Source organism: Trametes versicolor (assembly GCF_000271585.1).
Source record: "Trametes versicolor FP-101664 SS1 unplaced genomic scaffold TRAVEscaffold_16, whole genome shotgun sequence".
NCBI classification, from domain to species: domain Eukaryota; kingdom Fungi; phylum Basidiomycota; class Agaricomycetes; order Polyporales; family Polyporaceae; genus Trametes; species Trametes versicolor.
The window spans coordinates 447,062-458,851 of NW_007360336.1; the positions used below are offsets into that span (position 1 = coordinate 447,062).

An 11,790-nucleotide genomic window follows, 5' to 3' on the forward strand; every position below is an offset into this window, starting at 1 on the left:
AGAAGTCCAAGCCTGATGGTGCTTTAGCTTTCAGCACTGCCGCGTTGTCTAGGCATAGCTGACAGCCTGAGAACCTTGCCCCGGTTTGAATTGTTAAACAGCCACTGTGCACACGAAGCAGTGTCTTCCATTTCTCTTATGCCCTACATTGATTCTGCGCGCCGGCAGGTAGCAGGTATCCTCCTCTCGCCGCTACTGAACTAGCATCCCCATCTCGCTCGGACTCTGAATCCCGGATCCGTTTGTCCGTCATGAAGCTCCTCGACGCATCGATCAAGGCGCTTGAAATAGCAAAGCTCGCAACAGCCGAAATTCCCATCCCGGGGCTCAGCTCCGCCCTCGAATGCGCACTCAGTATCGCGAAAAAGGCGAAGGTCAGCATGTTTTGGGAGCCTCTGATTATCGCTGTGTAGTAACCTGCAGTTCATCCAGGAGATCGAAGACACTCAAGATGACTGCCGAGCTCTCGCCGAGCGTGCCGCAACTATCATTCTGGCGACATACCAACAGCTCCAGACCGGTAGTGGCTCGGACACAGGGGTAAAAGAGCATGTCACGGCTTTGCTTCAGTGAGTGAGGTCGGAATCGAGCTCTGGATGTTAGCATAATGGATCCGACGCAAGGCACTTGCAAGATATCGAGAACTTGATCGACCGCTGCCTACGAAGAGGAAAGCGGAAGCGTCTTCTACTCATGGTCAAGCACAGGAAGATCGCCGACGAGGTTAAGACACTGACCATGAAACTTGAGGACTCCTTCCGCACTTTCATGGTACAAATCGAGCGGCCCCCTTGCGCTCAATCTCACTGATGTCAATATTGCTGTTAGATCCAGGCTGCGCTCTCCATTGACCAGAGCATGGACACACTGACGAGCGGGAACCTCCGGATGCTGCAACACATCGACGACTCGGCACGTGTTGGAGAAGTTGTCCTTGGAGATACCAGAGCGATCCGCACTGGCCTTTCAAACCTTGCGTATCGTGTCGAAGGGAACGCGTCATTCGATGGAAATGTAAGCATTCGATTCCACGTACTATTGCTGCGCCTGTTAGTAACTGGCGTGGTAGTTCCGGCTCTTTGCTCGCGAAAATCTCGCATTTCTGCAGCCCATCGTCGACCCGGACAAGCTACGTCATATGGCTACGCAGCACGGAGGCGAACCCGTCCTCGTTCAAGCAACTGCTCAGCCACGGATCGGACGTGTCTTCAGGTACCGCGCGATGTTGAAAGCCGCCGGCGAAATGTCCGGAACGCAGGTTGTGGTATACACATATCCCAGCCACGACGACCAGCGATTCGTGGTAGCTCTCAAATCCGCTAAGCAAATATGGTACGTTGTGGTCGCCTGACATGGCAGGCTGGGCTGTGCATCTCTTACTACCGTGCCCATAGCCATCCGTACGTTTTGACTGTATTAGGATACTCCCGTCCAGGTAGTCCAGGCGAGGCTGCATACATCGTGACAGAAGGTACGCAAGCGGATCTTGCACACGCTCTGCTTTCTGCTTCCCCGGGCCCGAATAAACAACTCCTGAATAGACTATCTTCCGTGCACGGAATATATAGATGCCTTGCGTGGAACCGACAAGTTGCGAGCGTTCCTGAAGATGGTGCGCAGTCTCGACATCCCTCATACTTCTATCACGTTGACGGACTTCATATAGAGGGTGGAGATATGTGTGCGTCCATATTGATTGAGCCACTGATCAGTGGACGCAGTCAGATGCTCATGTTTCCTTGCCAGATGGCTGTTGATCGCTTAGAAACGATGGAACATCGTCAATCAAGTCCAACATACCGACATCGGGTACGATGGATCCGCGGCCAAGTTTGTTTCGTCGACTGACTTATTACCTACATGTGTGCTTCTTCAGGATATCAGTACAGATCATGCCTTCGGAGTGGACGACCTCGTGATTGACCACTACCATGGAGGCCGTATCAAATGGGCACGAAATCCCTTCGCAGTTGGGAGCACGATCGCTCTGGTGAGTGCCAATACCTATTGCCTGATCTTACCCTCAGTATACCTATAACCAGAAAATAGACGTTTCAGCTGCGTACACCAGTAGGATGCGCATAGAAGACGGTACTCCCCGTAACTCATAACTTGGAAGTGTGATTATTGACTTCCGCTTGAGATCTTCGTGCCATCGAATGTGGACGCCTAGACGTTATGGTGCAGTGTTGGTTATCGCAGGCTCTGAGCTTCGTGGGACCGTATCATGGCTTCATCCCAAGCAGTCTATGGCGGCGATATTGGGAACAGGTCGTGGATGGTCCACGGTATTCACTTGGGGTGTGGATGGGACATGACGCCTGTTTCGAACGTTGGGTGTCTCTATCTGCGTCGAATCGTGGATTTGGGGTTGCTACAACAGTGCAAAGAGTACCGATGGTACTCCCCGCTCCTAAGAAAGGTGAGTTACTTCCACATACACCCTTAGATCTATTCAAGCAGCCATCTCACCGGGGCGAAGATTACCGTGATTTCGAGCAGAGGTTGAGCATGGCTCAATGGTTCAACATCCCGCAATCGGACCATGGTGAAATGCGAGTAGACGTAGACATAGGCACGGGCTGGGATCGGACAAGATGGAAGAGGTGAGATGCTCAATATGAGCGGGTCGAACACAGATCACAATCATCTGAACTTACTCCTCAGATACCAGTTCTCCTGCATTCCCGCGAACACGACGCTGCTTTTTCTACAGCATGTACACGCGTTGGACGGGCTAGACGCAGCCTCGTGGATGATGCGTTCGCTGCCCGAGCGATCTATAGTAGGACACTACACGCACATCGGCATAGGTGACCCCACTTCGCCTGTCTGTATTTCTGCGGCTGATAGCGACGTCTAGCCACACACCGGACCTATTACACTGAGACTACCATCGCAATGACCCCACACGCAGTTGGCAAGGCAGCCCCGGCACTTTGGTTCTTCGTGTCGCAATTCGACAACGGCGACAGCTCTGCTCGGGGCTACACTATTCCATGTGGCTTCTGGTCATCCGAGAAGTACCCCACCTCCGTTCCGGCGGATATTGTCTTCAATCCCACTGCGCCACAGTTTGAGTTCATTCGAGCAGGCGCTGAAGCCCCGCTGTTCACTTCGAGACAAATACTTAAGGACCTTGTCTTCACCACACAAACGAAGTACGCATCGCTGTCGATTTGGAGTCTATTTGTCGGGTATCGTGCTAACACTGCTTATCATACCAGAATGGTCACCGAGATTCTGGAGCTCCCCGAGGACGAGCTATCAGTATTCAGGGCTTTCCAAGACAGCTTACCCTCACCTACCGAAGACGATACTAGCGACTTAGGGGATGCCCGCGCAGACATCTTTGCAACGTACGGCAATCGGGATGAGGAAAACATCGGAAGGTCTGACACCGGCTATCTCAAGCTCGAAACAAATGCCAGCAACAACGCCCGGTCACAAAACGTTGATTCTGTGAATTCGGACTATCAGGACACGACGGACGGCACGGAGTATGAGGGTACGGAATAATATCACACCGCAGAAAAGTACGAGGTCACGGGTGGAGTGGGCACGTCTTGACGTTGTAGAAGTATGTATCATATCATGATGCGTCCGGCGTTTCTGTTGCTGCCTCCCGCTGTATTTACTCCCCTTGGAGCCGGGCCGAGCAGACCGTGTCACGCGGAGTCTGGCAGTACATGGACACGTACTACTCGAGATTGCAGACGAGCATACTGACTCGCGGTACGTCCGGTGCGCACTGTACAGTCCCGGTTATAGCGGAGATCCTTGCCTAGCGATACATAGTAGGCTTCAGCCGCTGGCGACCGTTCACGACAACAGTATGCCTTGAGAACGTCTCCGCTCCCGGTGTCATCCTGACGCTGCAGCCCGCTCATACATTGTTCTTGACCGTGACCTCTCTGCCCACCCCACGCAACGCTTGAACGCGACGCATTCACCCCGGGCGCAGACGGGGCTCATGCTGAGATTTGTGAGATACGCTGACCGCACAGACAGTAGTGCGGCGATATGTCTGTTGCGTCGCCTGGTACAGCATGGGACGCCGTCCCTCGGGGTGGCGGTGCGGAGACTTCTGCCACGCGATATGTACAAGGTGCGCTCGTGGGTGTTAAGACATCGTAACGCACGTGTGGTAGGCCTCCACGCAGTGCAGCGCAGGGTCTCGGTCTCGGTCTCGGACGCGCTCCCAGATTGGTTCCCAAGCAGACCCACACGGCGGCATAGACATTCGCAACGGCCGTGCGCACACAAATGCTGAGAGGGGCGTCGCCTGGGGTTGATTAGAGGGCGCAGGGGGGTATACGAGCGCCGCTGGCGATGCGTGTTTTGACGAGTCTATACATAAATGCGAAAAATCAAGGGTTTCCTATGTTCGTAGCGGGCCTGTACTCACCAGATAAACGATCCCTGGTTCGTAGATGTGCATAGTTTCATTGGCATGGGGCAGCAGCAGAGTCTCGATGACATGTCCAGGGGGACGGCCACCACTCGCCCGGCGCGGCGCGACGTGTGGAGTAGCGCGACGTTGTACAGCGCAGGAGTCGTCTTAGCCAATTAAGGGATTCCATTAGAGGCGGTTTAAATGTTGAACACTGAGGTCAGCGCAAGAACGATGTTAGAAAATTCTATGTTCATTGCGCTTGGAATCCAGACGGCCTAAAAACTTACCCATCAAGTTGACGCTATGGCACCTGCATCACCAGAAAGAGCTCACCGGAGCGAGCAAGCGGGATTGCGGAAGGAGGCCGGGACATTTTCGAGTGGTCGTTGGCGCCCTGGATGCCAAATGGTGACATGATAATTCTCTGCTGTGTCATATCAGTCGCACCATGATGATTTTCCTTGTGCGTGTCGCGAAATCTGCGGGCGTGCACCCTGCAGAAGAGTGCCCAAAGCCGTGCGCGCGCAGATGGTGCTGGGGTCGTTTGCCGAGAGCCTCAGCCCTCCAGTGCAGTGGGCAAGTCGTGGAGGGGCTAGGGAAGGTAGGATAGCGGGAGGCACATCAGCAAACGACAGAGAAAGGGACGCGTGTACGATCGTTGCATGCGCGTTGCGGTGTACAAGGCGAGTGGAACAGAGAAAGAGCAGCGATGTTCGGAAGACGGCGGACAAGAGATCTGCACCAAGGAAGAACGGAACGAGTACGGGTACAAAGCCTGTAGGAAATAGCTGAGGATAACCGAAGAGCACAGCCTGAGACGAACAAGTACTGCGTGGAGGAGGCAGGGAGGAACGATGTGCAGCCGGGATTCGGGAGAGAGAGGTTCGGGCAAGCCGCGCCGACTCCGATGGGAGGACTCGCATGGCTTTATTTGGTCCATCAACAACGCGTCTCTGCGCGCCTACGCGACCTTTCGTACTGGCGTCTACTGGCGCGTCCTTCCTGTTCTCACCACCCGCTCTCGAAACTGTGTTCAAAAAATGCGACGAGCTCCTTGAGAAAGGCCCTACCTTGTCTCTACAAGACTTTTGTCCGCGGATGAACACAAATCAAACATACAGTACAGATTTCCCGGTCTCGGATGTGCCGAGTCTAGTCTTTTGGGCAAGCTGACAGTTATGCATCACCGCCTCAGACGTCCCTGGAATGGGCATTTTTGGTATGCAATCACTCTTGTTACGACTGAATTGGCCACAAATGCTGAGGTGGTTGTCGCTATCTCTAGGGATGTGGACATGCTCGCAGTGCTGCGTCAGTTCGGTACCTCTCTCGCCCCCTTCCACTCACCGTTCTGACCTGCCGCCACAGAGGGAGCACGGTCCCAAACCAACCCGCGCGCGTCTTCTGGGCGGTCGTCAACCGCTTGTTCATCATCTTCCAAGTCGTCGTGCTCGTCCTCTCTGAGATCGGTTGGCCCGCCGCCTTCTTCGACCGCTTCTTCCCCGTGCTCGGGCCCACCTCCAGCCTCGGCGCGCTCGGAATCTTCCAGTGCCTCGTGCTCTCGCACCACGTCGACAACTTCACGCTCGTCGCCGCCTTCTCCCTCTTCGCGCGCGGCTGCCTCAACATGCTCCTCGGCCTCGGGGCGAAGCGCTCGATCATGTTTTGGCGCGCGGGCGTGCTCCCGAGCCACCGCGACATGCGCCCAACGTTCGCGCCCCTCGCGTCCGCCTCGTTCGTGAACACACCCTCGCGCATGCAGACGCCGGTTCGCTCCGATGGCAGTGCCAACTCGCGCTCACGATTGGCTAGCAAAATAGGCCCCCGTCGTAGACCAACTCGCACTGGAGTTCGCCTTTACACAGGGCCTCGTCCTCCCCGCCTCAATAGAGTGTGAAAGGTCTGCCTCTGGGAGACTAGGAATTCTCTGCGATGTCTTTCAAGTTTATCCTCTACGTTCTAACTTTACTCCTCGGATCTCTTGTGTCATCTCACACGAACTTTATAACTCATTCAGTACTAGACGAAGTGCCAGCGACACTTCCGACGACTGCCTTCGCGGATATCGCCTAGGATCCCCCGTCCTGGTTCTTCTTCGTCGCCCTCTTCATCATCAGATTCAAATGGATATCACGGAGAATATGATCACGGCGTTACAGGTAGCGAACCTGGCAGTTGCTCCCGTCCCCGTCCCACTGCACGTCACCCAAGCAGTGATAAATCTTGGTTTATCGTGGCAACATAGACGACTTGCGGCTCACACGGCGGTCGTGAGATTTTGCAGAGGTAAGAATTGGCTGGTACCTGCCGCCAAGTTTCCACGCTGTCAGTAACCAACAAGAGCGGTCCACGGGTGATGCTTACAGGCGTAGGACACTGCCGCCGTTCTACGCCAAGGAGTGCCTTCAGCGGCATGTCAGGATAGGTTGGCTCACAAATAGTAGCCGTGTCTCGTAGGATATGGCTTGACCTCCGCCGACGCACGCAAGGCACAAGTTGCTTCAGTCGGCACGGCTTCTGCGCCCCTCAAATATACCTAACGGAACCCGCTTACAGCTTGGGTTCTCGTAGTACACCCGCGGAACCTGAGGTAACGTCTTCCAAACCTAATGTGTGCCCTATATTAATCCTGCGCACCGATAGCAGATCGCTGGTAACCTCTTGACCCCGTACGCCCCACTCGTAGACTCACCGGCTCTGTGCTAACACATCCGTCTCTCTCGCCCTACGAGTGCCCGCCACTTTTGCTCGTCATGAACCTCCTTGAGGTATCAATTAAGGCTTTGGAAATAGCAAAGCTTGGAGCGAACGTTCCCATCCCGGGACTTAACATCGTCGTCGAATGCGCCCTCAATATTGCGAAGAAAGCTAAGGTAAGCATATTCCGTCTATGCTCACAGTCTCGCGGTGTGGTAACCTGCAGCTCCCTTAGGAGATTGAAGACACTCGCGATGACTGCCGAGCACTCGCCGAACGTGCCACAACTCTTGTATTAGCAGTATACCAGCAGCTCAACAACGGTAGTAGCGACACCGAGATTAGGGAGCATGTAGCGACGTTGTTGCAGTGAGTAATTCTGTACTACTCGACCTCTGTATACTATTTTCATCTAGCTTCATCTGACACAAGGAACTTGCAACACATCGAGAACTTGATGGACCGCCGCCTGCGAGCCAGAAAGCGCGAACGCATTCTGTTTGCACTCAAGCACGGGAAGATTGCCAAGGAGGTCAAGACGCTTACAACGAAGCTCGAGGACTCCTTTCGCGCGTTCATGGTAGAGACCGAGCGGTCCGTCTCGTAAATGTGCCCACTGATGATGTGATTGTCGTTAGATCCAGACTGCGCTCACCATCGATCAGAGCATGAACACCCTGACAAGCGGGAACATCCGCATGTTGCAGCATATCGACGACGCAGCACGTGTTGGGGAAGTTGTCCTCGGGGAGACCGGAGTGATCCGCCGCGGCCTCTCGGATCTCGCACTTCGTATCGGAGGGAGCGCGACGTTCGACGGAAATGTAAGTATTTAAATCTATATGCCGCTTCAGTGCCTAGCTAATAACAGGCACGGCAGTTTCGGCTCTTCGCTCGCGAAAATCTCGCACTATTGGAGCCCATAGTCGACTCGTGCAAGCAGTATCATACGACTAAGAAGCACAGAGACGAATACACCCTGGTCCATTCAGCCACTCAAGCACGGACCGGATGCGTCTCCCGCTACCGCGCTGTTGTGGAGGCTGCGGGTGGATTGACCGGGACGCAGGTAGTAGTACACACGTACCCCAATCGCGATGATCAGCGGTTCGTGGAGGCCGTTAAGTTCGCCAAACGAACCTGGTTAGTCGAGATTCCTTTAGTTGGGGTTGTGCATCTCGCTACAACTTCTTTACCTACAGCCATTCATACGTTTTGACTATGCTGGGATATTCTCATCCGGGAGATCCAGGCGAGGCCGCATACATCGTGACAGAAGGTACGTGCACATACTATCATGTAAAACTGTTCGAGTCGACGTCTTAGGTCGTCGCTACTGAACCATTTGTCCACAGATTACCTTCCCTTTGCGGAATATCTCGGCTCCTTGGGTGGGATCAGCAAGTTGCGAGCGTATCTGGAAATGGTGTGTAGTCTTGACACCCCTTTACTGCTACCGTGCTGATGGGCCCTATGCAGAGGGCGGCGACTTGTGTACGGACATCTCACTAAGCTACCGATCTAGTGGATGCCGTCTTATACTGAATATTCCGTGGGTAGATGGCCGTCGACCATCTGGAAGCGATGGAACTGTATCAACGACTGCCCAAAATTGAGTATTGGGTACGGAAGCATTGCTACACTATTACCTGGTCTGCTAATATACCGACCACGCTCATACAGGATCACAGTACATATCATCCTTTCAGATTAGATGAACTCGTTTTTGATCACCGCCGCGGAGGCCGTATCAAATGGGCGGGGAATCTCGTCGTGCTTGAGACGGCTCGGGATCCTCTCAACGTGAGTACCACCACTCTCAACAAGCTCACACTCTCAATACAGCCCAGCACAGTTAATGAACATTCCAACTGTGCAGACAACCAGGATGCGTATGATAGAAGGTACCCCGCGTACACTATAACTCACAATTGCGATCGTTAATCACTTAATTAGATGTTCGTGCCATCGCATACGGAAACTTGAACATCGTAGTGCAGTGTTGGTTATGGCAGACCATGAGCACGATAGGACTGTACCATGATCTCGCCCCAGGCCGCTTGCAGTGGCCATATTGGGAACAGATCAATGCGTATCCACGGTATCCACTTGGCGCATGGCTGGGACGTGCCCACTGTTCCGATCCCTGGACTGTTCTATCTCCACGAACTCCCGGGTTCGAGGTTGCCACAGTCATGCAGAGGGTACCAGGCGTACGTCCCGCTACGAGGCAAGGTGAGCCGTCCCCAAGTACACTTATAAAACGGAGTGAGTAGTCAGCTTACCGAGTTGAAGAATACCGTAATTCCGAACAGTCCCGAACCAGCCTGGTTCCATGGTTTGATGTCCCGAAATCGGACGATGACGAGATGTGTCACGAATTCGAGTTAGGTACAGGCGAGGATGGAACAAGATGGAAGAGGTAAGAGTGATGTCTTCGCTCCCTGAAACCTGCCAGATTGATCACTATTCGTTCAGATACCAATTCTCCTGCATTCCCATCAACACGACACTTCTGTTCCAGCAACTCGGGCACGTGCCGGACGCGCCCGATGCTACTGCGTGGATGGTGCGCTTGCTGCTCGATCCATCCGTCATAGGACGTCATACGTGCATCGGCATAGGTGTGTCCATTCTGCCTCTGATTTATATTTTTGATGCTGATGCGTACATTTAGCAACGCACAGAGTCTATTACACTGAGACCACCATTACAATGACCCCGCGCGCCGCTGAGAAGGCACCCCCACCGCTTTGGTTCTTTGTGTTGCAGTTCGACGGCGGTGACAACTATTCTCACGACCGCACTGTGCCATGCGGCTTCTGGTCGCTGGACAAGCACCCTACCTCCATCCCGGCAGACATTCTCTTGGATGCATTGCTCCAACGGTCTGAGCCCGGCGAGAAGGGTACACAATCTCCGCCGTTCACTTCGACGCAAGTACTCGGAGACCTTATCTTCACCACACGAACAAAGTAAGTATGGTGGCACCGGTGTCGATCGATCTGCATGGCATTGTACTAACACTGCATCCTGTGATAGGATGCGCACCTCAATCCTACAGCTCAACGAGGACGAGCTGCTAGCATTCAGAGAGGTACAAGAGAGCCTTTACAGGACAAGTGATGTCGATGCTAGCCACTTGGACGCCTCCGGCACAGGGGTTCCCACAACGCACGACAACGGACACGAGGATATCACTGGGGAAAGTTCCGATACCCGCTCTCTCGAGTCAAGTAGCAGCGATGTCACCCAGACTGCACGTATTGTGTCTATAGCTACGGACGCAGACTATCAGGGAACGATGGACCCGGAATGCGGTGGAACGGGGCGATATCGTCGTACGGAGTAGGACGAGGCTGGCACGGGTGGAAAACGTCCGTCTTAACATTGCAGAACTTTTGAGCGCTTGAAGGGCGAGCGGCGAGTGACGAGCGCGAAGCACTGCGCGTGGACACCTGCGCTAGCAATCCAGTGGTCGATATGGACGTCTCTGCCACCGGAGGTGACTCCCGGCCTCGATACATGTCCAGAAGATGGTTTTAGTCTCTGCCCTTGCAGCACCCGAAGCCGACGTGAGTCTTGCTGTCCTCCTGGCGCTGATGCTTGCTAAGCGCACCACGGTGTGGCCGAGTCTCACATCGTTCTATCCGTACCGCCCGATGACGCGAGACGGTAGAACATTGGTGCTCTTGTCGGGTCTTGCGGGCTGTGACGTACTTACTCGGAAATGTGCGATGTACGGGACGTGCGTGGTGTGCTCATGGGCGCGGAGACGAAGCTGTGAACTGCAACTTGAACGCAACGCATGCGCTGGGAATTTCGAGGTCGAGGTACTGGCGCGGGGACGTGGGTACGTTTGTCGCGCGCTCGTGAACGCAGAGACCAGGTCGGAGGAACGTGTCGTATGTGTGACCAGTTCCGACACGGTGCAGAGTGCCATTCTGGACGTACCCTAGCTATATGTGGTGCAAAACGACTCGATGTTTGGAGTCTTCTGTGTGCACGCAAAGGATGCAGGAAGCATTTGGGAGCGTTGAGTAGAGTGCGTAGACCAAAGGGCTTCAACGCGAGTCGTCCGCGGCGCGCGTGCGGCTATATCTACACGTAGAGGTGACGACGAATCAGCGAGCTATCTTCTTAGCATCGGCATGCTGAGACCTGCAGGATATACGCCGAGCGGTTCTTATATGCGCGTCGTGTCATTCGCCAGATTGCGAGGACGGCGACGGCGCAAGGGGGGGGGGGCGATAACGTGCCTAGCAGAGCAGCCTTCCCGCGCGCGCCGGCGCGTGCTCTCCCAACGCCGTTGTACGGGTGTACGTATCCTTGCGGTACGTTTGGTGCAGACCGAGCCGTTCCGGACACAGTATATGTCTTCGTCCGGCGATACTTCGGATGTCGATACCTTTCGAGTGGACGTCTCCACGTCCGCTGCCGCCCTGCTGCTGCTCATCATACAGTGTTGCGACTACGGTTCTCTGCCCACGCAACGCCAGAGTCTGACACCTTGTTTTTTTTCCCATTTCAGCTCAGATCGTACCGAAAGTTTGTTAGGCACACTCACCACAGTGCAGCTAAATTTTTCCATCATGCTAGCATGACCGCTCGGTGCCGCGATAGGGCACGGAGATATTTGCGGGTCGTGGTACTGCGCGGACACGTGTGATGCGGTATTGCGCGCGGGATACTAATGA

General features: G+C 54.4%; 2 protein-coding genes across 2 annotated transcripts; one reads left to right on the forward strand and one right to left on the reverse strand.

The window, feature by feature from the left end:
* Window positions 1–251: 251 nt before the first annotated feature.
* TRAVEDRAFT_54266 (uncharacterized protein) lies at window positions 252–1,919 on the forward strand (the record flags this gene model as incomplete). The annotated part of the gene is made up of 10 exons (XM_008047191.1): window positions 252–374; window positions 424–569; window positions 624–771; window positions 829–1,014; window positions 1,070–1,332; window positions 1,395–1,471; window positions 1,542–1,612; window positions 1,667–1,681; window positions 1,766–1,809; window positions 1,877–1,919. The coding sequence occupies 10 exons, from the start codon at window positions 252–254 to the stop codon at window positions 1,917–1,919; spliced, it is 1,116 nt and encodes a 371-aa protein (XP_008045382.1).
* Window positions 1,920–5,404: 3,485 nt separating this feature from the next.
* TRAVEDRAFT_24903 (uncharacterized protein) lies at window positions 5,405–6,154 on the reverse strand (the record flags this gene model as incomplete). Its single annotated transcript, XM_008047024.1, has 2 exons — window positions 5,405–5,473; window positions 5,744–6,154. The coding sequence occupies 2 exons, from the start codon at window positions 6,152–6,154 to the stop codon at window positions 5,405–5,407; spliced, it is 480 nt and encodes a 159-aa protein (XP_008045215.1).
* Window positions 6,155–11,790: the final 5,636 nt, after the last annotated feature.